The 27,346-nt window shown below is 32.7% G+C and overlaps 3 protein-coding genes across 4 annotated transcripts in view; all 3 read left to right on the forward strand.

Moving 5' to 3' along the window:
- Positions 1 to 266: 266 nt before the first annotated feature.
- On the forward strand, positions 267 to 16,152 carry LOC140052721 (cytochrome P450 4V2-like). 2 transcript variants are annotated; one of them, XM_072098413.1, is made up of 11 exons: positions 267 to 472; positions 3,547 to 3,659; positions 9,067 to 9,152; positions 9,806 to 9,996; positions 10,575 to 10,644; positions 10,964 to 11,090; positions 11,763 to 11,963; positions 12,628 to 12,730; positions 13,290 to 13,427; positions 13,926 to 14,105; positions 15,171 to 16,152. In XM_072098413.1, the coding sequence occupies exons 1-11, from the start codon at positions 304 to 306 to the stop codon at positions 15,329 to 15,331; spliced, it is 1,539 nt and encodes a 512-aa protein (XP_071954514.1). In that variant the 5' UTR covers positions 267 to 303; the 3' UTR covers positions 15,332 to 16,152. The 2 variants fall into 2 exon arrangements, with proteins under 2 accessions (XP_071954514.1, XP_071954515.1); XM_072098414.1 differs by having other exon boundaries at positions 13,293 to 13,427.
- A 269-nt stretch (positions 16,153 to 16,421) lies between these two features.
- Positions 16,422 to 19,451, forward strand: LOC140051355 (uncharacterized). Its single transcript, XM_072096544.1, has 3 exons — positions 16,422 to 16,589; positions 16,876 to 17,024; positions 18,968 to 19,451. The coding sequence occupies exons 1-3, from the start codon at positions 16,497 to 16,499 to the stop codon at positions 19,152 to 19,154; spliced, it is 429 nt and encodes a 142-aa protein (XP_071952645.1). The 5' UTR covers positions 16,422 to 16,496; the 3' UTR covers positions 19,155 to 19,451.
- Positions 19,452 to 20,781: 1,330 nt separating this feature from the next.
- LOC140051448 (cyclin-dependent kinase-like 4) overlaps positions 20,782 to 27,346 on the forward strand; it is a 31,527-nt gene continuing 24,962 nt past the window's right edge. Inside the window, exons 1-2 of the mRNA XM_072096669.1 lie at positions 20,782 to 20,868; positions 22,309 to 22,606. The gene's annotated coding sequence lies outside the window, so the exon portion shown is untranslated. The remainder of the gene's footprint in view (positions 20,869 to 22,308; positions 22,607 to 27,346) is intronic.

Below are 27,346 nucleotides of genomic sequence, written 5' to 3' on the forward strand. Positions count from 1 at the left end.
TATCAATTAATTATTAAATTGCTGGTGCGGTGAGGTTAATTTTTTTATTTTTGTATTGTTAAGTATGCCTAACATGGATGCTATACGTCAATACTACTATGATATTGATTAGATACTAATGCTTCTTGTGGTGAAAAAAAAATTCATATTTTTTTTTTTTTTTGGCGTGCCTTGGAAAATATTTCACACACGTCACACAGAGAGAGCGCGTTCGTGACCATTCAAGCATATCATCCACAACATCACACAACACAGACACACTCTAAACAACAGACTGTCGGCAGTGACTCTAGCAGAGGCAAGATGTTGGGACTTGGTATTGTTTCAATAAGTTTAATATTCTGTTTCATTATTGGAAGTTTATTCCTTTTACAACCTTTATTTAAAACATGGCAACATGTTAGCAAATTTCCTGGACCTAAAGCGTATCCATTGGTCGGCAATGCTCTAACTCTTGAAAGTGATCCACATGGTAAGTTCCAACAGTCATAGCCTAGCTAGGCTACTAGCTAGGCCTAGGCTAGGAGGGCCTACTGTAGTTCGTATAGGCCTAGGCCTATATTATTAATAATACAGTATAGGCCTACAGTAGCTAGTAGTAATAGTGTAGTAGTAGGCTCAGGAAGAGCCTAGGTAGGTCTAGTTGTAGACCTACTTCTGCCATGGGGCGCCGTCCGACACACAAGTGGCTAGTTTAGGCCTACATACAACTCATCCATTCAGCATTCTGTCTTAATTATCATGTTTGTATAAAATAAATAATAGACCTAAAATACTATGTGGTTTGTCTTTGATAAAGACAAACCACAGTTTGTTTTTTTTTTTTCAAATCATTGTTCATCCGTTTGAAAAGACAAATTCTGTTTTTATTGAAAGGCAAGCTAGCCTAGGCCTATTGTTTGTTTTTTTATTAAAGATATCTTTATTATTTTAGTATTTTTATTTAAAGATGTATGAAAAATTCAATCTTTTTATTTAAACGGTGGGAAAATGTTTAATGCAAATAATAAAAAAATCATTGTTTTGTTGAAATGAGGCATACATTCTGAGCTTGTATTTGTAAACAATGACCATTAAAAGAAAAAGTTCACCTTTTTCTCGGTCATATGAATTAAGATGTTTGTACACAATGAACAAAAGACTTATTATGAACAGTTGTAATGATTTCCTTGAATTACCTATACCAAAAAGGCTAATGATAGCTGGTTGTACTGTGAACAAACTCTGCTAACCTGACATGTAATGGTAAAGGTGCCGCGACTGTTAATTTTATTCACAGTTTGATTGATTTGTGCAATTTCAAATTGATTCAAGGATTTCTTTGCACAATTTGAATCAAAATACTAAATTCAAATTTAGCAGAATATTTAATTGCCCAAAGTATTTCAGTATTTAAATTATTATTTGATAAAACCAAAATCTTAATAACTGTATCCATAATTTTTTATTCATTTATTTATAAACTTATTTTCATGGATGACATTTTCATTAAAAATAATGTTCTTACAAATGGTCCATGAATAAAAGAAATGTATGCATAATAGTGAATAGTCATAAGTTACAAAACATTTTGTTGTTGTTTTAGATAATATCCTACCATGATAAATAATTCTAGTAATTATATAATACAATTTATAATTTATGTGTATTAACTATTATTTATAACAACTTAACAGAATAAACTTTTTGAGTTTAGGGTACGTTCACTAAATGGATTATGTAAGCCTTTAGAGATTTTTAAACAATGTTTCAGTTATAAAGCGCCTATGTATTTTAATATGATTCCTAAAATCATTCGACAATCTGAAAATGTTATTTCCTTTAAACGTGAACTTAAACAATTTATTTCCAGTTACTATTGTTCGTACTATGTATATATATATATTTTTTTTTTTTTTCTGTCAACGATTTTAACTTTTATATGAATTTTATATAATCATTGTAAATTTTTAAGCCTTTAATATATTTTATGTCATTTGAATATTTAATATTTTATGTGTTGTACTGTATGTTTGTTTTATCGAGGGCCCTGAATGATCAGTTCTATTAGGAACTGGATAGGCTACCCTCAGTAAATATGGTAATAAATAAAAATAAATAAAAGCGGTAAGGTAATCCACGGATTAAAATGCTCGGGTGTTCACACGTACAACGTTTGTTATATTAATGAATGGCGTTAAACAAAGAAGTCCAAGTATCGTTTACGTTTTAAAAGTTAAACCAGTGGTTACTTTTTAGATTTTACATTGTCTTGATGACAATCTTTTGGTTATTTTTAACCATTTCTTGAAATATAAACTTCAGCACTTGATTTCTAAATCAATTGGTTCCCAAAAAGCCTCTGCTTTTAGCCATTATTTACTTTTATTTCACCCTAAACAATTCATGCGCCTTTAGATCGAAGAGCAGAGAGCAGCTAAATAGCTTGTTTGTATATCAGCAATAAAATTTACAGTAAAAAACTAGAATTGATTGGTGAATATCTTAAAATAAGGTCAAAATCATTCAAGCGTCGCTGGAGTTAGCTCCATGGCGTTAGTTAAGATGGGCTATCATGTAGTTGTCGTTAATAACGCCACGGACGTGCCATAGTGAATTGCTTTATTAACTCCACTGCCTAGTTCACACGCAAGGCGTAGGCTATGCAAGGCATACGCCACTGGCTTATGCCATATGTGTTCAGGCTCTTAAATAATAATAATGGGTAAGTATAAAATATTAAAGGATTTAAATATGTCTATAGGCCTATTTTTTTGTAGGAGAGACGATAATTTAGATGCTGATTTTTAACACTGATCCTTTCCCCGCCACGTAGGTTGGGTGTTGAGCTAACATCACCGAGAAGTGCCAATGAGTGAAAACAACGGCTGGACCCTTTTATACCTACTACGTTTCATGTTATTGTATTTTGTATCATAAAGAAAATCCTTCCGCAAATTTCAAATTCTACGAATTTCTTGCGAATTTGAAATTAAATTGCGCAAGGAAATCCTTGCATAATTTAAAATTGCACACACCCACTTCAGGCTCATGATATTGATAAATGATAGAGTTATGAATAAATAATTTCCTTGTTGCATTGCAACTTACTGTATACAAATAAAAGAAGGCAACAATAGGTAGAATTGTTTAATAATAATAATTTTTAACAACATTATTTATGAATTACTGAAATTATTAAATACCTTTTAGATTTATTTTAATGTTACCAGTACTACTTTTTTACTTCAATAATGTATGATTTTATTTAGAGGGTACTGTATAAATATTGATATGATCCCTTAGGCATGCTTCATTGCATCAACAACATTCAAGAAAAATGAAACTCGCAAACGAATGAAAAACAAAACTAAAAACGATGGTAATTTTTGGAATTTCTGGTCGCTGCCATTCATAACTTGGTTAAAATTAATAGGTAAGCTATGCTTAAACCTAGAGGGCCATAATCACTAATTGCCCATATAAAAAAAATTAATAAAATTTCGAACTTGACAGCAAACAAATGATTTTGTTTAGGCCTAATATAACAAGTTATTTTTGTTGCAGCTTTCTTTAACCAGATTGGAAAATGGTGTACTGAAGATTTCAAAGATGGATTTTTTCGACTGTGGCTTGGGATTGTGCCATTTGTGATAGTGTATAAAGCAGAAGATGTTGAGGTGTGTGCTCCAGACCATGAATTTAATATTGTTGGCAATTGTTTAATTAAAATATTTTGTTCCAGCCACCTCCTTTTATAAAGTTGACACTTTTTCTGAGCAATTGTTTGGTTGTTTATGGCTGAACTAGTATGGTAGTATAGTACAATGACAGTGAGACATTGAATTTGACTTTGACTATGAAAGTCAAATTCAGTTTGGTGATACCATTTATGTTTTCTTACACACTATCATATAACTACAAATTGGATAATTTTTAGGCCAAAATATATTTGTTAAAAAGTTGATTTTCCAAGTTAATAAAGTTAATATATGGCCCATTCCCTTGATGATAATATGAAGTGTGGAATAAAGAATGGTTAAATCATACAGGAAAGAAAAAAAATATATAATATAATGTTTTTAACATCTTTTTTTGTATCATATTTATCATGAACTTTGTCATGACTTGACATTCTGTTATGATTTATAATACAGTAATTTTCCATGATGTATTACTAATTCCAGTAACCCATAAGCTACACAGACGACAACCAATCAAATATATTTTATATTTCCCCTGCTGTATGTGTACAAAGTACAGATTTAAATAGTAATCCTATCTTTACTAATATATTTTGTCTAAGGCATAGTGCCAATATCTTCAAATTTAATCAACTGTCCAAATAGGTAGCAATCTGATATAGGACAAATGTATTGTAAGTAATACTAAAACAGGCCTTTAGTGAAATGGTTTGTTATTAGAAAAATAATGGACATATGATTGAACCATACACTCCAGGATTCAACTAAACCATCAAGCCACACAGTGTGTTATTTCATTTAAAATAGTGTTTTACACAATCTATAACATTCTTTTTAAATGTTACTGATCTTTTAATTCCCTAAACCCCCATCCCTGTCCTCCTTCAACTCAACCATCAAATCACACAGTCACAGTGTGTTATTTCATTTAAAATAGTGTTTTACACAATCGATAACATTCTTTTTAAATGTTACTGATCTTTTAATTCCCTAAACCTCAATCCCTGTCCTCCTTCCAAACCAGAAGTACAGTAATAACTATCTATGAAACTGATTGGTTGTATTTGACATAAACTACTTTAAACTCCTCCAGACTTCCACCTTGCAAAAACCAAGGCAATCTAACACCAAGAGGCTGAGCCCCAGAGAATAATATATTTGCTATGAAATTAAAAAACATTATAAATATTAAATTCCTTGGGTACTGAAATTTGACTAAATTAAGAATAATTTGCTACTGTAGTAATAGGCTATACTTTCACTAAATTAGAATTTATTTATATTTGGATCGTTAATGTGTATTTTATTTATCTTTATGTACTGGATGTCTAAGGATGGATAAGCAAGCCTGTGAGCTACAGCGATTTTAATTGCTTTTGCTTATCCTTGCCTCCTTAGATTTCCACCTGTCTTGTTTTTGTTACCTTGTTTTAAATGTATTTCGATTTTAAAGCTCAGATACAGGCATGAATTTTAAATATAATATCTGGTTAATTGTACATAAATCAAATATTTGTAACAGAAATCAAAACGAAAAAACATGAATTTCCCTTAATATGGTCAAATACAAAATTTGGCAAAATTCTGCTATAAAAACCAGGAAGACCTTTTTTCAGTAGTTAGGTAGTTTAACCTAATGTAATAACATGTCTGGTGACTCCCTAGACGGTGAAAAAAGATGGTGGATATACGGTGGATAATTTCTGCTATAGCATGAAAATAAAAATCTGAAGTTGAATAAAAATACCAGAAATGTAAAATTCAAGTTATATTATTACCTATATTTAGTCATCTGATAACATTTTTTACCACACTGTTTATTTTTCATAGCTTTTTCAAATGCCTCTCTTTTTACAAAATTTGTGTACAAAAGAATAGAGATTTTACTGTGTAATTTTAACTATCCCCCCACTGATAAGAAAGTGCTTATTTTTAACAAGCTCAAGTAACACAAATAAAATCCCAAAAATTATGAAACATAGGGGAAACTATAGATCGATAATTATTGGAATGTATGATCAATAGAAATTTTTGGGGGTGTCTATAAAACTCAGATCATGCACTGTATTTTCTTTATGATTTAAGCTGTAGGCCGCTTCTACATGTCACAATATAAGTAAGAAAACGTACACAGTAATCAGTTTTAATAATACTCTAGTATTTCAAATGACTTACCTGCTGATTAATAATGGAACGATCCAAATGACCTACCAACCAATCAAATGATGATCTGAGTTTTCTAGTTCCATTTTGGAACTAGAAAAGTCAGATATTGATATCTGAGTTTTCTAGATCTAGAAAAGTCAGATATATCCGAGATCTGAGTTTTCTAGATCTGAGTTTTCTAGACACCCAATTTTTTGCCCGCACCTGGCCTTTAAAGGCTAAACAAAGAATGAATGAATGAATGAATGAATAAGAGTGTTTATCTGTGGCTGCAAGCAACACAATCAGACACCGCATGCCGCAGAGAATATGTACATATTAACAGTACTGTTAGTATTTTTCGCATTCAGACATAAGATCAAAGGACTGTTATAACAAACAAGTTCCTATCTTGGTAGGCGAGCTCAGTGTCCTGTTTAATTGTTTCGCAGAAACACAGACAGAGCTACAGAATGGACCCATAGAATAAGCTGAATAATTGACTTGAATTATGAGAAACAACAAGCAATTGAATGAATAATTTAATTTAATTTAAATTAAGTGTTTTATTTGATTTCCCTTAATTCTTTTGTGCATTATATTATTATAAATTCTATTTATTTTAATTTCATTTTAATTTCATTTTAATTTCATTTTAATTGTATGTTTACTATATTTCTTTGAGGGTATTTAATGATCAGGACCACCCTTGTAAAATATTGTTGAAATAAAATAAATAAAAATAAAATAAATATATTTGTGGTTAACAACAACCCTGAGTGGCATGAAACAACCACTACAGCTCCAAAACAGGACTGTGCTTAGGGGAATCTAAAACGCATTATACTTAGGAAAATAATTATTTTATACCTCCATGGTTTATTTCACACAACATATTATTATAAACACCACAAGCACAAAACAAATTCTAAAAAGTCGGCCCAACCCAAGATTCGAACCCGGAACCTTGCTTGATATGCAGATGTCCTAACCATTAGACCACTGGGCTTTCATGGTATAATATATATATTAAACATAACAGGCAAAGAACATTAATTCTAAATCACCCGGTGATACTGAAAATTTATTAATTAATTTTAAACAATGATTGATTGATTACTGCCTCCTCCACTAAAAAGTCTGGTGAGATTTCCGCTTGGGTTGCTCTGTAAATCTCTTACAAGTTTCTTCCAATCGGATCTTTAATTGGCTAGTTCTTTAAGTTGTTTGATGTCTTTCTTGGTTTCAAATAAATAAACAATAAATTACATAAGGAAATCTTATGAGAATGAGAAAATGTCGAACCCGGAACCTATCCTTCTATCATTTCCTCATCCTATCGTTTCAAATTATAATAATACATATTATACATATGGCACATGCGAGGGAAATCAGACATAAATAATACTGAAAATACATAATCCAAGATTTAAAATACTGGAAAAAATATCTTGCCAATACCTTCCAGAGATATATCTAACGCCCGTATTCTTAAACCGGACTTTAGTCGTAGTTCGAAGTTCGACTTGAAAAAGTCGTAGTTCGAGCTATTACTTCAAATTCGATTCAAAAACGAAGTAGTCGAAGTTTGCAGTTCGACTTAATGAAGTCGAGCTTTTAGTCGAGTTGCACACGTCTGGGTAACAAAGGCTAAACATTAACCAATGACAAGAGAGTATTTGAGGAGCAGACAAAATTTTGCGCATTGATATCACTTTCCATTTTCTTACAAAACTTTTTACGCATCAGGACTATACATGAAAAATAATTTTAATCGTTAATTATTAGAACAAGATCAGTATTAATTTAACAGTGAAGTACTTTTGATTAACAACAAACAAAATCTTCAAAATATATTTAGGAACCATGGAGGTACGGTAACTTTCATATTTTCTAGGCCTCCAACAAAGTATGATCGCGACGAACCACGCACTTCATAGCGTGACAAGAAAGCGCTAGGCCCCCTAAACATTCCATCACGTGGTGAATTGCAGCATCTCCCATTGTCGCTATGGCGTGACGTAGTTCAAGTCGGACTTGCGCGAAGAAAATAATGTAATTTGTATACAGTTGAAGTTTGTAAATAAAGATGATTTTCATTATTATACTTATACCAATGTATATTTAATTAAGCTAATATAAATATAGATATTTCATTCTTCAATATCTGGCCAATATAACAACTCAATGACTGTTATGTTTTTTATAAACATTGTTTAAAAACCATTTAGTCGACCATTTAGCCTGCCCCCTCCAGGACTAAAAAAATCGATCAAAATCCGTCTCGATTTAGTCGAGGTTGGCCTGATTTAGTCGGTGATTTAGTTTAAGTTCGGTTTATGAATTAAAATGACGTCATTTTTTTAGTTTTAGCTCGAACTACGACTAAAGTCCGGTTTAAGAATATGGGCGTAAGTCTAAAATGTTAGTTGTTACAATCAGTGTTTAGAAAAAAATGCTTTTAAAGTTAAAGATGTATTGTCCCTTTGACTAATTCCTAAAAAAATAAAAAATAAATATTTCGAAAAAAAGTTGGTCATTTTGAAGTATCATAATACTGTAGTTATTAACTTTCACCAAAAGATAGTCGGAAAAAAAATCATTTAACTGAAATACAGACGTTTTTTTTGTTCAAAAAATAACTTTGACTTCCAGTCAAAGTTTTCGATCAAAACATATCACATAATGCAACACGCTTGTTTGGCTACTCTGTATGCATAATCATAAAACTTCTTTGCGATCTGTGTGAAAATACCTTCTCAACCGCGACGAGTTGTAAACAATCCTAATTGTTTGTTTTGTTTGTTTACTTTTGCTGGCGACGATTTTCCAGACGAAATGTAATCAAATTAATTTACCTGTTAATTACGTAAACTTGTTGTTTTTGGCTCGAATTTTCGACTTCAAAAAGTGAATAACTTTATTATTACTTTGATATGGTCAATTTAAACTTAGAATATTTTGACCTTCATTTTTTGTGTTTCAAGGGACAATGCATCTTTAAGTTACAGGAAATGAGAAATACAAAAACAGGGCGTTTAAGTTTACGCCTTTCAATAAACAATGAATTTAGTTTTTTCAGAGCTCGTCTATAGACATAACCACCTTTGTGAAACAGTATATTGTTTATATTGTTCAAAATAAAATTTTTATTTTAACCTTTTATTTATTTATGTTTTTTGTACTTTTGTTCATGCCTTTCAACATGTAGGTTAATAATTTTAACTTTATATTATAGGAAATACTTAAAAACAGCAAGAATATAAAGAAATCATATGTGTATACATTTCTCCACCCTTGGCTTGGTACAGGCCTACTTACCAGGTGTGTGTTTTTGTTTTTTTTAAATCATTTTTTTTTCTGTTATCTTGTTATGTATGTTTTGTGCTATGAGTTTCTCAACATTCGCCACGGTTATAACCCCATGCAGTGTAATCTCACCATCTCAGAGTCATATACCAAATTTCGTATCTTGGTCCTAGTTTCTAAAAATGTATTTTTTATGTGGACATGGCGGGCAAGAAAATACCATTCTTTCAAAATCTGATATTTTAAATCCATTGTTTTGGAGAGTGTGTGTCAACACAATAATATACTTCGGTTGATTGAAATTTATATTTATACTGGGTAACCTCTTCAGTCAAAGACTGGTCTCCCAGTTGGTGATCAATGGCTGTGATGTACTAATACACCGGGGTAACCCCCTACTCGTCTCGAAAGATGTACTAGGTTCTTTAAAGTGCACACGAGCTAGTTGTGTACACTGGACCCACGGTTTATAGTCCTTATCCGAGAAGACTTGTTCTACCACCAGAACCATGGAGTGAGTGAGCCTCGAACCCCTGCCGATGTTATGGCTACGTAATTACGGTTCCACTGTCTTAACCGCTCGGCCACTCACCCACTCACAGACCCTATAATTAATGTTGAGAAAGTAGACATTTTCTTTTTGAATGTGTTTATTTTATACTCTTTAGCACTGGCTCAAAATGGCACACACGACGCAAAATGTTAACGCCGACATTTCACTTCAAAATTTTGAGTGATTTTATGCAAGTTTTTAATGAGCAGGCAGAAATTCTTGTCCAAAATTTAGAGAAAAAAGCTGACGGCAAGCCATTCAATATTTTTTTCTTACTGACAGCGTGTGTGCTGGATATTATATGCGGTAAGAACTATTTTTTTAATAAACAATTTTAACGTATTCTTTTTACTCATGGCGTTTCTTCCTGTTTTGTATTTTTTTAACTTTTGTATTGTTCCATATTTTTATTTATTTGTAAAATGAGCAATGAATTTCCGAAAGGATTAATAAAAAAAAACTTGAATTTTGAATAGCGCATATTCATGAAAAGGAGACATATCTGTAGACTATCTCTTGGATTTAGTCCTGACTATCCTAAAACGGTTTTCATGAAAGGGAACATCTTTAGTCCTGGACTAGACCTGTAGTAAAACCGGCAAATGATAATCCACCCAAGGGGTAGGCTTAATAAAGTTAGTCTAGGATTACAGAAGTCCCCTTTCATAAATATAGGCCTATGTATCTTTGTTTTATTTTGCGTGCATTCATGTGTGTAAAACCTTCAAGTTATCATTGTATTGATGATGTTGATATCAGATGTTGAACTTAGTAAGATATTTAACCCGCCATTATTTTGACATATGTCAGTCAATTTCTTTGTAAGTAAATAACTATAAGAAGAATAAAAAAGCAATACAAATTGATTTATATCGATTTTACAGAGGCGGCTATGGGAGAGTCTGTACATGCACAAAAGGATCTTCAAAATGAGTATGTCCAAGCAGTTTTAAAGTAAGTTATGATAAGGGTAAGGGTTGGGAGGTTGAAGGAGGAATGCTAGCTTTTCATATCATTTTTTACTATAATAATACTAATAGCTCAGAATAGAAACACAGTTGGTCAAATCAGCTGTGTACACGAGGTGGCACTCCCTAGCCCTGTATTATTACCGTATTTAAAAAATCCTGGATCTATCCTTGTTAATATTTCTATATCAATGTTGTTTTTGAAAACTTTTTTTTTTTTGTTACTCAGCTGTATTGTAGATATAGCATTTTGTATGATTTATGTTTTGTTTTTCGAAGTCTAAATTAGTTTTTTTGTTTCACAGGATGTCCGAGTTGCTTCAAGACAGACAGAAATATCCATGGCTTTGGCCAGACTTCATCTACTACCGTTTGTCATCAGGAAAGCAATTTTCAGAAAGTTTACGTATTCTTCATGACATGACACTCAAGGTGTGATATAAACAGGTGTTCCTATTGGGGGTACACTTTTGAGACAAAATAATGTTGCCCTTGGCTGCAATGGCGTAACGGCTATGAGCGCTCACTGGCTAAACCCAGGGGTCCCGAAGCTTATGGGAACCCTTAGCAGTGCCCAGAGGAAAAAACAGGCATTAAAATATGCATTAAAAGCGTTGGCGTGCCAGTAAGGGTTCCTAAATCAGGGCCTCAGGCCTCTGTGTTACAGTACATCACTGCTTGGCTTTAGTACAAAACATATTTTCTCTCGTTTGTTCATCGAAAGGATTGACTTAAAAGCAGTGTTCATAGGGGTATCTGATGAAACTATTAAGGGGATACTTACAGAACCAAACAAAAACATACTTTGCCCCTTGTTTGTTCTCCACACTGGTTCTATTAAAAATGCATCTCTATCATAGTTTTCAAAACACTCTTAAAAAACTTTTTTCTTTGTAATTTCTCTCTGATTTTTCTCTCCGCACTTTGAAACAATCTTTTGATTGGAAAAGCGCTTTATAAATTCTACTACATACTCTTTGTCAATGAAAAGTTTGTATCTGTTATGGTGCTTTTTTTAACATCTACCTCTTCTGATATGTCACACAGATTCCTCAATTCCAAATTCTTTAAGGCACCATTTTTATTTTTGAACAATAATTCCAGGTAATTAACAATCATGGATCAGAACTAAAGGAACAGCTTAAGAAACAGGAAGAACAAGGTACTGTGACGTCAGAAGAACCACAAACTATTGGCAAAAGAAAAAGACTTGCATTTCTAGACTTGCTTTTGTACATGCAAAATGAAAATCCAAGTTTTACCATCGATGACATACGTGAAGAAGTTGATACTTTCATGTTTGAGGTACAGTACTGTATATATTTATAACATGTTTTCCCTAAGGAACAGTGCCTAGAACATTTTTATATGTTTTTTGGCCCAAATACAACAATATGACTAATAACAATAATATACAGTAATACTATTATCATGGAGGAAATATACAGTATATATACTGTATATTTCCTCCATGTTATTATATACTTTGTTTCTGTGGCACACAAGAGATAAAATAACAATAAAAAAGTAAAAATAAAAATACAATTCACAAAATACAAATACCAATTGATTAATAAAATACCAAACATTTTACGACAGTACTTAATCAATTCAGATCTATAAAATTAAAAACGTCAGGAGACAAAATTTGTCCTCATCCAAGAAGACTTAATGTTCTATTACTAAGATAAGATAACCTTTATTGATCCTCAAAAAGGAAATTCATTGCTCGTCATAATAAAAAACAAAGAAAACACAATAAATACAAATATAGCATATAATCATTCATATAAAAACATCTATAAAAAAATACAAAATAATAGGCGAGTCTTGAACCTGTGCCGATGTTATGGTTCCTGAACTGCTTAGCCATTTGACTCAACAAAATGTCATAATTTCTCACACAAATCTGTTCAATGTTAATTGTTAAATTGAAACTAGCAAGCTGTTGTTACTTATTTTTAACCAGGGCCATGACACAACCGCTGCAGCTTCAAACTGGGCTGTGTATTTGCTAGGCAGGAATCCAAATGCACAGAAACGTCTGCAAGAGGAATTGGATCAAGTATTTGGTAAGTAGTGAAGGGATTTTATTTATTGATTTATTATTTATTTCCTCTTTATACTAGGTGATCTTTGGCAATTACTTTTCTCCCAGAATGCCCAGTTATGGCTGTGTGTAACAGTGGCTGTGTGGGTACTAGTACACCGGGGTAATCCCCTACTCGTCTTGAAAAATGTACTAGGTTCTTTAAAGTGCACATGAGCATTATGTGTACACTGGACCTACGGTTTGTATTTCTTATCCGAGAAGACTTTGTTCTACCACCAGAACAATGGAGAGAGTTAGCCTCGACCTCTTGCCGATATTATATTATTATTGCCAATTCCACTGCTCCGTCACATTATGAAGCACAACTGTTAATAACTGTATACTTTATGTGTGACAATGGCTAAATGATAGACTTGAAGAGAAAGGATTTTGCTTATTACATTTAATGTCACCATCATCCTCAAACAGATTTTTTGTTGTGCCTTAATGCAAAGTGCAACTGTCAATAATATACTTTACGAACAATGATAGCTAAACGCAATAGTCATTCATTAATTGTACATCTGCTTGTTTGATAGGAGGAGATCGCAATCGACCAGTCACCACAGATGACTTTAAAGAACTCAAATATCTTGACTGTGTTATCAAAGAAACACTTCGTATGTACCCTTCTGTTCCCATATTTGGACGTACTATAGAAGAATCTATATCAATTGGTAAGTTTTTCGGACCAATGTTAAAAAATACTTAATTTCTTTATATAATGATTAATTTGATGTCATACGGCTGTTTCTTTTTATTATTATTATTACTTTGGTTTTTTTTCCCCATTTATTCGATAGTGATTTATTGTCTCATTTATTTTATCTGTTTACTTAGTTAATTATATTAATTTAGTTTGCAAAGGGTCTTATATCTCAATTTTGAAATTCCGACTTATGTCTGATTTCTCTTGCATGTGCTACATATGGTCAATATTCTTTCAAAAACTCCTTTCTTGACAAACATATATTACAGAAGTAATGAAATAAAGTATAAAGAATAAGAATAAATAATACAATTGTGGTTTTAAATAAATATTTTGAATTATTTCACATTTGAAAATTGACATTGACTATTTCCATAGTGTTTGTGATATTTCTAGGAGTACCATTCAAAACTGATAGTAATATAATTATTGCTTATTATCTAAATACTGTGATTCTTCTTTCTAGGGGGGAAAACAGTTCCAGAAGGAACGCAAGCCATTATTCTCACCTACGGCTTGCATCGAGATGAACGCCATTTCCCAGAACCTGAAGAGTTCAGACCGGAGAGGTTCTTGCCGGAAAACTGTGTTGATAGACATCCATTTGCTTATGTGCCATTCTCTGCCGGACCAAGGAATTGCATAGGTACAATTGTGAGACTGTTAGTGAGCATTTTCTAAAGCTCTGTCTACACTATCAAATGAGTTTGACAAAAAAAGTGTCCAAATTATGGTAGTGATATGACATCATCATGTCCGTATATGGGCACATCACATTCTGTTGTCACATAAAGTTTGATAGTGTAAACAGAGCTTTAGACTGTCTTTGCTAACAAGTTTAAACATGCAGAAATTGTCACCAGAGAACTTGAATATCCTGGTATCTAGACCAAATGCCCCAGATAAAATGTTTGTGCTAAGAGAAAGTAGCGTGATTGGCGAACAATGTTAATAAATAAATTAGAATAAAAGTAAGAATATGTAAGGTCACTACACAGTCCTAAAAATTTGGTGCGTGCGTACCCTTAACATTTTCTAGTCAACTCCATCCTCTAATGGTCCGGCTAAACAAAATGGATAGCCATTAAAATTTAAGTAATGATGAATGGCAGAGTTATCTGAAGACATTACATCATCAAAAACACACCCTAATTGTATTTATTGTTGCATCTTAATATAGTCTGTTTTTAGTATCCCATACTGTACAGTATGTTTCCAATTAATCCTGTGTTGAGAGCGAGCTGTCCCTTAGCGATGACATGACAATGACAACTTCTTTTATTTTCTTTGTAAATAAAGTAGATAAATAAACTACAAAATTAACATTTATAATTAAAAAATTGATTTAACCAAAGAAAAGAGGAAAATTCTTGCTTATAAATAAAAAAAAACCCCATTTAAATATAAAATTCATTAATAAATGTAAATCAGCTCAAAATAATAATTTTATAGAAGTTTTCCAATAAAATACTACATTTAAACTAAGCAAACAATTTAGTTTTTATTTTTGATTTATAAAAGAATGGGTTTACAAATTACTTTCTGAAATCAAATGCGTATATATTTACATAACTTTTTAAAAGTAATTTTTCTTGAACAAATTGTGATCATTTTAATCGCTTGAGGTATTTTATTAGGATACCTGCCAGAATAGTTTTATAAATGTCAAATTATGCTTATTCTTTGTCATATGTGTTTTACTATCTTTCAGGTCAACGTTTTGCAGTCTTTGAGGAGAAAGTAATCCTTGCACACATATTCCGAAGGTTCAATGTTGAATCCGTTCAAGAGTTTGACGACCTCAAGATACATGGAGAAATTATTCTACGTCCATCTGCTGGAATAGTTGTAAAGTTAACAAAAAGGAAGTAATCGTGCTGTACTGCTTTTTCTGTTAACGAAATTTATACAGCACAGAAAAATTAAACAAATCAAATCTATCAGTATAGTATAAGTACTAGTAAATAATTAATGTAAACAAACATTAACATTTTGCCCTCTTTCCAGGGGTTGGATATTTCCGCCGTTTCAGTAGGCGTGTTCGACTAGACTGTTTTGTATGAATGTTTTGTATGAAACTATGAAATATGTACAATTATATTTTAGTAAAATTCTACAGTTAATTAAAAATGTCAATTTCAATTATTTTTGTTTGCAAAGGTAACTATTAAAAATGCAATATAGTGCAGCTTAACTTGATAATCTAAATTTAATCATATTTTGTATAAAAAAAATTAAATTATTTATAATTGTTTTTATTGATATTAATATATATGTTTATAAAGTTTATTACTGACAGGTTTAAGAAGGAAGAATCAACTCAATTAGCAGCTGTGTTTATTTAAAGATGTATTGTCCCCCTGAAAAAATAATTCTTTAAACATTTTTGTTGAATATGCCATTTTAATGTCACCTCATAGTTATCCACTTTGAGCAAAAATTTGATCGGGAAAAAAAATGCATTTACCTAAAAAACTGTAATTTACCGTACAGAGAAATAATATATACTTTTGTTGTCTATGTGTACACTAAAGATATCAATATTTTATATTTCAGTTGAATATTCTGAAAATTGTGATCTTTCTATAGAAATAATTTTCTGGAATATAAGTCTATTGCTGAATGCATTTGATTTTGAATTATAAACGGTTAAATTGTATTTGAACAAATCGAGGCAATAAATTATTTTTAAATTGCATTTTGTTGTTTTACTTTGGTGTAATATTCATTCTTAACCCGGATTTAAGTTTGTTGGGCCTATTGTACGTTTTTTCTGGAGAAAATGCTTATTTGTTTGAAATTACCATAGAGATATATCACTATGAAATAGCGGATCTCAATCGACTTAACTTTTTTATGATGGTGCTAGAAATGTAGATAGCCCCCTCTATTAAGTTACTTTGTTTGGGTTGCTATAGCTACAAGTTCCGGAAGTACAATATAGTGTATTGCCTAATGGTAAACAAAAATCAAAGTGACAGAATATTATTAAAGTACACGAACTTAATCGACGACCTAGGCTATATTTCCTATCAAAATGAGTGAACTTGCATCGCACTGGGAAGCACTAAGAAAACAACGTGTAATTGATAGAAAACATGCTGCGTTGAAACGAATGAAAGAAGAAAAGGTGAGTTTATAGAGAGAGGCATAGCCTACTCTGTTGTTGTAGAGGTGAGGACTAAGCGGTGTCTTCATACATGACTTCATACTCTGTATAGTGTTATATCCTACATGTATGTATTATTACATAGGCCTACAGCCTGCTGGTCTATTTATACTTTTATGCGCGGGTAAGCACACACAAGTGTGATGATGATAATGTGTTCCGGGCCTGCACGACGAATGTTTATGAAACACGAAAACTATATCATAAATATAATGTTTGTATTTTTTATTCGTGTGTGTTTTTTTAGGAAAGACAAGAAAGAGAATTTGCCGAAGAAGAATACAGAAGAGCATGTATTTTAAGAGAACAAGAAGATCAAAGAAAACAGGAACTTTCAAATCAAATAAAATCCGGATCAAAAACAGCTATAAAGAAATCATACAGAGACAGAGAAAGGTTCGTTAAAAATTAAATATCTAAACTAGGCAAAATAAAAAAAATATATATATAATTTTATTTATAACTTGTGAATTTAAAGCAGATCATGTACACGAAAGTGATCGATACAGGATGTAGAGCCAAATAGAAATAAATGATAAAGACGCTTATAAATTACCAATTGAACTTAATCTTCAGCAGGTGCTTGGCTCTGACTGAGAGTCAAGCACCTGAAGATTGAGTTCATACTCATGAAACAGCCTGCAGTGCAATAAAATTTTAAATTGGTAATTTACAAGCGTCTTTATCATTCATTTCTATAATTTTAATTAGGTTTCCCCCCCCCCCCCCCCCACCTCCTCTGGTCCCCTCTGGTTTAGTATAACGCAGTGACTCAAACCACATGTGGAGATACTACGAAGATATACAATTTAATACAATAGAAATAACAAAAAGCGATTGTAGTGTAAGCATAAATTGCACTCTGTTTAAAGAATGAATGATTAACATGTCACGTCTTTTCACACATTCATTGTGTTAGGAAATATGACAATGGAATCCGTCACTACAAACAAGGGTATCGGTCACTGAAAATACAGCTTTAGGACGTTGAAAAGTCAGGCTAGGATCAAGCTAGGATCGTAAAGAAACAAGACAAAAAAAACTGAGCATCTGTCTAGAAACAGATAATAAAACTTGACTCTAGTTTTGTTGAAGTTCGATTTAATGAAAATTGTAGTTTTTTGCTGTGAAACAGTTTAATAAACTTTTGTGTTAAAATGTACAGTATTTTATTAAACGAAATAAACTGAATATGATGACTGTATTTTGTTATTACTGAGATTAGTAAGAATATAAATGAACCATCGCATCAGTATCTCTATTAAAATGAAACAAGTATACCATTTTCAACGTATCCGGATATTCACCCCCTGGACATTTACCCCCCAAAAAAATAACCCCCGGAAAATTACCCCCCCGGACAACCACCACCTGGACAACTACCCCCTTAGGACAACTACCCCCTTAGGACAACTACCCCTTTAGGACAACCACTCCCCGGACAATTACCCCCTAGGAACAATTAACCCCCGGACAATTACCCCCCCCCCCCCCCGGGTAATTACCCCGCGGACAACTACCTCTGAGACAATACTCCCCGTAGGACTCCTGGACCTGGACAATACTCCGAGGGCAAATAATCTTTTAGGACAACTACCTCCGTAGGACAACTAACCCCTGGACAACTACCACCCAGACAACTATCCCTTTAGAACAACTATCCCCCGGACGGACAACTACCACCCAGACGATTCAACAACCTGACTCTGCAACAGTGTATAATAGGAATTAATAACTATATTTTAATTCGTTACTTTGACGAATTACTATTCATTATTGTAAACAAAAGTAAAAGATTGAACATAAAATATAGCCTGGTGTCAGGTCTCTGGTCTCTGGTCTAGTCTCTAGTTTCGAAACACCCGTTAAAAACAGATGATTTCATCATTTTTACAGAAACCGGTCCTATATATTTGTCTACTTTTGGATTGGAGGGGGGGGGGGGTAGTTGACCGGGTGGTAGTTGACCGGGGGGTAGTTGACCGGGGGTAGTTACCCGGGAGGTAGTTACCCGGGGGGTAGTTATCCTAAGGGGGTAGTTGTCCTAAGGGGGTAGTTGTCCGGGTGATAGTTGTCCGGGTGGTTGTTATCCTAAGGGGGTAGTTGTCCTAAGGGGGTAGTTGTCCGGGGAGTAGTTGTCCGGGGGTAGTTGTCCTAAGGGGGTAGTTGTCCGGGTGGTAAACATCCGGGGGTGACTGTGTCTAGGGGGTAGGTGTCCTAGAACCCATTTTCAAAATAGAACCGCAATAAGTTCGTCGAATACGGATTTTCATAAAAGAATTTAATGAATTTTATGTGTAGCGCCCTCTATTTACAAACTTTTTTGACAACTTTTTTAGAACAATACAACGGCTTCAGGAGGAACGAGAATGGCACGACGAGATGATAAGACACATGGACAAGAAAGAAAGACAAGATATTTATACAGATATGATGAGAGATCATAAACATAAGTCTAAGGTGCTACGTGATCACGGAATCTATAGAGGCGATCCTAAGTTTTTTATTGACCCTCAATATGCCTAAAACTGCCAGTGATAAGAAAAACACGAAGAGAGCTAGCTAAACATGTTTTGTAAAGACACGCCAACTAAGTAGTCTTTCCCACACTCGATCCTACGTAGTAGAGGTTTAGGGAAGGCCAACCGCACGGGACATTTTTTTTGTTTTGAATGATCTGACTAATTATTTTTAAAACAATGCAAATATTCATAGGCTAAATAAATGAGTAAGCATACGTTTTTATGTGTGAATTGAATTATTAATCTTTTTTTAATGTATTATCAAAAAGTGTGTCGAATTTAGGGTGTTTCGTCGGTGGGGTGGGGGGGGGGGGAACATATTTATTAATAACATTTAAACCTAACTTTATAACTTTAAACTTTATACTTTATGTTTAACATTCCGCACACCCAATTGTAAATAAAAAACGCAAAGGTACTGTAAAAGTGTAGTAGCATTGTTTTCTTTTGGTTTTTTTTTGAGATAAATAATATATATTATTATATAATAACAATATAATTATATCATTAAAAACATGTGTATTTGTTCGGCGCGGCAGAGAAGAGTTGCCGATGCTTACAATACCAATGATAATCAACAGCTTGGAATTTCAGTTTAATTAAGTTATTTTATAATATTGTTTTTTGATGTTATCTTGTTTTATATGTATTTTCTTGTTTTTCCATTACTGCGTCCAACTTAATCATTATATTAGGCATACTAGGCCCAACCACTCACTTTTTCAGTTAATTACGGATTGGATCCCATTGGAAATAAGTTTACTTTTTATTTGTCGACTTAATGTGTTATCCTGGTATATTCTTTGTACATTGTATATTTTAACCATTTTATGAATATCGAATAAAATCAATCAAGGCCTGTTGATTACTAAAGATCTGAAAATGTCAAAATACGTCAAGAGTTTTATTATTCTCTTAGCTTTGAACATGGAAATATAAAAATAAATGATTTATAACTCCATGCTTTGAACACAATTTTATGGATCAAGCAAAAAGCGACACTCATGCTGTATAACAATACTGTTAGGAATCCTTGTGCCAATGTTTTACTAAATATTTATGTTTTTAACGATATTGAAAGAGCGCCGTCGGGTTGATTTATTTTAGCCTAGTCCGATTAGGCCTAATTTCCCTAAAGAATGCAATGGAGCTATGTAAGACCAGGGAAGAGTGAAATTCAATTTATTTTTACTCTTCCCTGAGACTATGTTTACCATTAAAATTTGCGTTAACAGTTTAAAGACAAATGATATTAGAATAAACCCGGAATGTTACACTTGTAGTTTGTAGGCTACTTCAGTCACCAATTGGAACAGTTGTGTAATGAATTTCGAGTAGGCCTATTCTCGGTTAAATACGAAATGAAACGTCCCTAAAATTTAGTAAAAACACAATGTATTATTACATAGTACAATACGTATAATAAATATCTGTCGGCTTTATTGATGTTTGCAATGAATAGTTTGAAAGAAAAATCCAAATCATTTATCAGTAGACTACTATAAATAATACCAATCAGCATGCAACACGCGCCAATTCACAACATCACACATTGATTACTGTTGCCCAGGCAACACACGAAAAGAGCTTGGCTGAATATGCGTCCGTGACCTCGGAATCCGATGGTGATGACCTGAATGTGTGTATCGTCGTCGTGTGTGTTGGTGGTGCAGCTAGTAGCCGTGGTGGGTACGAAAGTTTGTCTCAAGTTTTTACTGGTAAATTCTTTTGCATTTATTTGTTTTCAGTATGTAAGTTGATTACTCTTTTGTTAAGAATCAGTTATATAAAGTATAAGCTTTTCTAGGCTATGCCAATTCTAATTGTTAAGTTCTGTTTATGTTAAGTTTGTTGTGATCGTCAGCTGGCTTTTTTGGGGTTCGCGATTTATAAGCAGTTTGCTGTCCAGGCAGGCAGTGTTTTTGTTGGGGGAGTGCATTGTCATTGAGCCTGCAGATTGAGCACTCCTTTCAAACACAACTCATGTTTTTTCAAGCTTTAAATGTTTTCATGTATATTATTATGTATCTTTTCTTTTATCTTTGCACAACTCCATCATAGTTTGAAACTTTTTTTGATTTTTTTATATTCAATATAATATTTTTTTACTGTAAACTGTATACCTAGCTACTAGTACCTAGCGGCTAGCCTATCACTTAACAGCAGATCCGTTTCAAAAGGTGAGAGGAACAAATTAAAGATTGATTTCGCTAATAAAAGATTGATTAGCGAAACAAGCAATTTTCAGCTGGGGGCAGGGGCCACCAACCAAGAGCAATTTTCGTTTCATTCACCAGTTCCAATTTCGGCGGGAATGTCCCGCTTTTTTATATTGTGTCCAGTTCAATCCTGACCCACGTTTCAAATGTGTCACATTATTTATCAAAAAAACACATTTAATGACACTGGAGGATTGAAAATAGCTCTTTGCCAGTAGACCAGGGTATGATATGTACTGTTACACACCTCTAGATGGCTGGAAATTGCACTCACAATCAACACTACAAAATACATAACAAATTCACTGATTTTCCGGCAAAAATTAGGGGACCATCCTCCCTTAAAAAAAAAGTGGAGGGGATATTTCCTCTATCGACACCTTCCACCCCTAGGATCTGCGCTGTTAATATCACCTTAAGCTTTCTGTGTTTTTGTTTTCTATCATGCATACCTACAGTAGGATGTCACACATAATATCAAAGTGTAAATTTATACAAAAAGTAAACTCAATTACAGTATGAGGATGGGAGAAAAGCATAATTACTGTAATACTGTACATGGCATGTTGAAAATCAACCTAATCAAATATAGTAACAACAATATACTTCAATATTCAAATTGTATTTCATTGCATTTTGTACGTTAAAGAATAAATACTGTACAGTACGTTAAATATTAATTTAAAAACTTAAAGCTGTCTACTGTATACTATCAACTCAAATGCGATGATGTGCCCATATAAAGACATGAGGATTTCATATCACTACCATATTTGGGCATATCACTACCATATTTGGGCACATTACACTTTTTTGATAGATAAGATAGACAGAGCTTTAACCATAAAATAACATCATTTATGATATTAACTACTTGCATGATAAGCAACAGTATAAAAGTACACTTGCTAATTTAACAAAATTTTTTTTATGTGACAGGAAATCAGCTGAAAGAAATGAATCAATAATTCAGTCTTAAAGAATATATTGGATTTAATATTACAAAATTCAATCAATTCGACATCTTAAATTTTACTTCAACAAGAAAGAACACGAAGAACGGCTGTCAAGATACTTGATGTCTCAATTATGTAGATCATTTCAGTTTCCAGTATTTTTTTCTTGAGCATTCTGACACTTTTTTTCTCTGAGTATTGACCGCAAATATGTGGGAAATAGAATGCCAAGGAATTTGGAGACTTGAATTCAGTTAGAATAGAAGATTGCAATTTGGTAGGTAAGAATTTGAATTATTTATAGAGAATTTCTTACTTGTTTCTTGGTTGAAATTGAATTGTATTTTTTACTGTACAGTTGGATTAATGGTTGTTATAAACACAATTATACAGTACTAGTGTCATACAGTATGTGGTTGACCACAATGAAATGAGTTTTTTTTTGTGGCAACTATGTAACATAACTTGGAGCTGTGGTTTTCCATATAACTAGCTCTGAAGAAAATCTTGTAATGTAAAGTAACTTTAAAAAACAACAAAATCACAAAAAAGTATCCCAAAGTACATATTTTGCTTTCTATAGATTGGAATGTACTTTTATGATCATAGAATATTTTGCTCTCTCCTGGCCTCCTGGTTACATTATATTAATAATTTATCAGCATTTGTTGTTTTTAGAAATAGGCCTACTGTATTTTGGAATATAAGCATAAGTGATATAATATAAGTTAATTACAGTATAACATTTTCTGTCATAAATTTATAAAAATTTGTCTTGGCAATATTAAACTTTGTAAGAAAACAATTATAATTAAATTGTTAAGAGAACATTTGATCTGCAAATACTACTTAGGAAAATCTATCTTTGAAATATTTTTAAAATAAATTTTATTAAAAGTACAAAAAGGGGAATTTTTTTGTTATCATAATAAAAAGATAAGCATTATTGTCTAGCTTAAAGTTATTCTGTATAGAATTATAACAAAGATTATGTGGTTTACATAGTGAGATTGAAATTATGATTTTTCATTGGATTGTGTTTTGACTTTTATATTGTTGGATAAAGTAAAAAGATTCCAAAGATGGCATGTCATATTATTAGTACTGTACCTTTGGATGTTATTATCGCACTCTACTATCAAAATGACAAGGAAGCAGCTGAAATTTGGCATAGAAATTGCCTGTGAAAACTGTTACAAGATCAGGAATGAAAAAACTGTTAGGTCATTCAGAAAGGATGTTTAAAAAAAATGAAGTTGCCAGACACATTTTTAGTTTGTTTCCTTAAGCTCTGTCTACACTATCAAAGGGCGCGTTTATACAACACGCTATTACACGCATATTCTACACGCCTACGAGAAGTGTGTTGTATAACAACAAAGAGATTCCGTGTAATGAGATTTTAATTGCAAAAAAGGCTACTTGGCTGAATCCTAAAAATTGGTGGATTCCCGGTCGCCGTTACCGTGTTGGAAGTGTCCTCAGGGTATATTTTGACCTCTCGTTAAAACAGGTCGTAATATCAATCATGTCATGCGACGTCTAACAAGATTGGGCCCATTTATTGCTGCTTCGCTGCCAGCAATCATCCTCCTACCACGTCTTACGCCTAGCCTGGTAGGGCCAACTCGTAGTGGTAGTAGGCCTCTATAGACTATCGTTTCCCACTCCAAACAGAATAAAAAATAACATCGCAAAAATGGCATCTTCTTCCATAGTGTATAGATGAAACAATGAAACAAACCCTTAAAATAACTTTTATTAATTTAAATGAACCGAGAACAAAATAAACAACAATGCAAACGTGAACGAATACAATAATGAAAACGGTAAAAACCGCGCGAATACATCGGACAGTGAGGAGGCCACGATGATTTGTTGACAACCCAGCCAACAATTCAATTCAAGCGATCAACGATTTGACCTTTTATCCTAGCATGCACTGCGTGTTGATGAAACTTCCGGTACAACACGGTATCGTGATTTCTAGTATAACAGCAAACGTTAAGGTGGGTTGACCTCGGTCCGAACAACACGCTAAAAATTAAAGCCGTGTTCAAATTTAGGGTGTTGTATAAACACGACCAAAGTTTATGTGACAACAAAATGCGATTTGCCCATATATAAATATATGATGATGTTATATCATTACCAATACAGTATTTGAGCACATCAAATACTTTTTAGTCAAACTACTGTATAATTTTGATAGTAATTAGTATAGAGCTTTTAAGATTTTTAATTGTTTTAGAGGGACTTTACTGTACACTCTTTACTGTACACTAAGTACAGTAACTGTTTAGTAATATCAAACATGTAAATGTTTAGTCACCATTTACACACCTCGGAACGCTTTGCAATCATGCAAATTGAATGATTCTCAATATTTTTACTGAATGCAACGATTAAAAAAAATATAAATAACAGTCTACAGTAGGTATAATTTATTATTTTAAAATGCATGCAAGTTCTCCAAAAGTTAATGATGGAAGAAATTTATATGAAAGTTAAACTAACATTTTTATTTGGCCTTAACTCTGGTTTATTTTTAGCATTTAAGCAGATGTCCATTTATTAACAAAATACAGACAGCATTACCAGATGATAACAATTCAATTAATATTCATGCAAGTAATAATTGTCTCTGGGGGAGCTCTAAATAACAAATGGTTAGCATGGCAACTGCCAGGCACTTTTCAGCTGCTAAAATGTGCATGGACATTTACTACTGCTAGTGCTAGTGAAAATTGTCATTTCCATGCATGCTTTAACTATTTAATCAGGGAACATTTTTGCTGTTGTATTGTAGATACAGCAAATGTTAACAAACCTACCCAATGCTACACCTTTATTGGTATAGTATACTTTCATTTCATTATTTATTTGGTCTATTTGAGTATATACCATAACAAAAAAAACTGGGGAGACCAGGGTCAACCTAAGTGAACTTAATCACTGTAGCTGAGCCTGTTGACCCAACCCCAAAGTCAATTTACACATAAAAGACATAAAGACAAAATACAGTTACAGCGAATCAAAATGAATAACGAACTTTCTAATGAAGGCTGATGGGCTTTCTAGAACTGCAGCATCTATTTGATTTTGATTTGATTTGATTTATTCAATATCGGCTCATTACAATTACAACAGAATACATAAAAATATATAATGAAACAAAAAGCCAGGATTGTCACAAGCGAACCCAATCACTGTTTAAAGACTTTCCTTTAAATAACATAAATAAAATATAAAATAAATGATGAGAAAAAATTATCTATCAACGGTCTCGGAAGCTGGTCCCAGACACGGGGTAACTTGATTTCTATAGAATGGAAAAAAGCCTGTGTAGCACAAATGCAGTATACAACTATGTTTCTTGCATCTCAGACTCAAATTGATCACCAAGTAATTGCTAATCAGTATGCCTACCTGTTGACCATCATAAACATTTATCATAATTTCTGAATTACTGGTACTGGTACAATAAATTAAAAATTCTGATGCCAATTGCAACTGTATTAAAAAACAACCTGTTGATTTACAGTACCTCACAGTCCTTAATGTTGCCTGAAATCACTGATGAAACTTACAGTAGTATGGTATAAAGAACTTTATGGAGACAACTTAATATGAAAAATATTATGATCAAATTAATACTTGGAAAGTAATAAGTGCTTGGAAAAAATAACAAATAAATTGACAGTAATTTTACTATTGTATGCTCAGTATAACTATAAACCAAAAAACAATGCATGGAGAAACCCCATAAGGTAGGATTTGTCCAGTAAATGGCCAAATTATTGTCATTTTCTTCCAACTTTACAGTACAGTATTACTGTAGTACTGTAACTTGAATCATAATGTTTCTTGTGTACAGTAGTACAGTACATGTACTGTACTTCAATCAGTAACAGTTTTTGAATATTTTAACTAACATCATTCCAAATCCCACATCATGTCAAATTAGTCTTTAAGAAAAAAAGTGTGTTGACTTTAATATATTGGCACATGCAGTGTTTCATGATCTTTGAATGATGTCGTCTGCTTTTGATTGTTGCTTTTCCTTGATATAGAAAACTACCTGTGTACCAACAAATTAAATTGTGTTTATTGTTATTATCACCTGATCATTTCTGATTTATATTGAATGTTAATAACCTCAATACATAATGTTTGCAGGGTTATATACTATGTAAATGTTTACATTTTGATAAGTAGTAACAGTATGTCCTGTTTGGTCATGACAGTCATTTTGAACTTGAATTAAGCTTCAGAAATTCAATTAAATATTAACTTTGATAAATATTTGAATACACTTCTTGGCAATATTACTGTACAGTATATCCTCTGTGGTATAATCACCCCTGCACGCCTTCCCTTCCCCTTCCCATAGAACACAAAATTGGGAAGGGGGATGTAAGACTATACCCGGAGAAAACCTGGTTCCAAAAATAAAAATGATTGGTAAGCATTTCTTGTAAAAACTCATCTGAACTGGCTAGAGAGAGGCCTATAAATAACTGTACTGTACATAACTAAAAGTCAATACTGGGACTAAACCCGGAGATATGTTTGTGAAATCAGAAATAAGTGGGTGGGATTAGACCTGAAATGGGTTTATAGCCAACGATACAGTATTACTATTAGTAACTGTATTCTCTCTGCAATACATGAGTTTATAGTACTCTGTACCAAGTCAATAGCCTACTGTGTATAGAATCATCAAATACTGTAGTAATCCATCAAATGAAGTGACATTGTATGTACTTAAATGTGTTTTCCTACCTGGGTATTAGATAGTATACTGTACAGTACAATAGTAAATATTTTTTATTGAAATTTTGTTTTTTGATATTTAGGCAATTTGCCAAGGATTTCGAAAAGACCAAACAAAAACCACCTTACAGTATGTTGGCGTAACTTGACTGATCCTAAAAATATGCCCTATCCCTATCCTAGACAATTTTCCCAAATTAAGACCATTTTAATAACATTGATAAAAAAAACAGTGGCTGAGTTTT

Source organism: Antedon mediterranea, chromosome 6 (assembly GCF_964355755.1).
Source record: "Antedon mediterranea chromosome 6, ecAntMedi1.1, whole genome shotgun sequence".
Classification (NCBI taxonomy): Eukaryota; Metazoa; Echinodermata; class Crinoidea; order Comatulida; family Antedonidae; genus Antedon; species Antedon mediterranea.

What these genes read in the sequence shown, in the direction of transcription:
- LOC140052721 (XM_072098413.1), top strand. Translation starts at nt 304, where the DNA reads ATGTTGGGACTTGGTATTGTTTCAATAAGTTTAATATTCTGTTTCATT. An exon ending in TGTGCTGGATATTATATGCG is followed by an intron (nt 9,997 to 10,574) that starts GTAAGAACTATT and finishes TCGATTTTACAG; the next exon opens with AGGCGGCTATGGGAGAGTCT. An exon ending in TTGATACTTTCATGTTTGAG is followed by an intron (nt 11,964 to 12,627) that starts GTACAGTACTGT and finishes ATTTTTAACCAG; the next exon opens with GGCCATGACACAACCGCTGC.
- LOC140051355 (XM_072096544.1), top strand. Translation starts at nt 16,497, where the DNA reads ATGAGTGAACTTGCATCGCACTGGGAAGCACTAAGAAAACAACGTGTA. An exon ending in AACGAATGAAAGAAGAAAAG is followed by an intron (nt 16,590 to 16,875) that starts GTGAGTTTATAG and finishes GTGTTTTTTTAG; the next exon opens with GAAAGACAAGAAAGAGAATT. An exon ending in TCATACAGAGACAGAGAAAG is followed by an intron (nt 17,025 to 18,967) that starts GTTCGTTAAAAA and finishes CAACTTTTTTAG; the next exon opens with AACAATACAACGGCTTCAGG.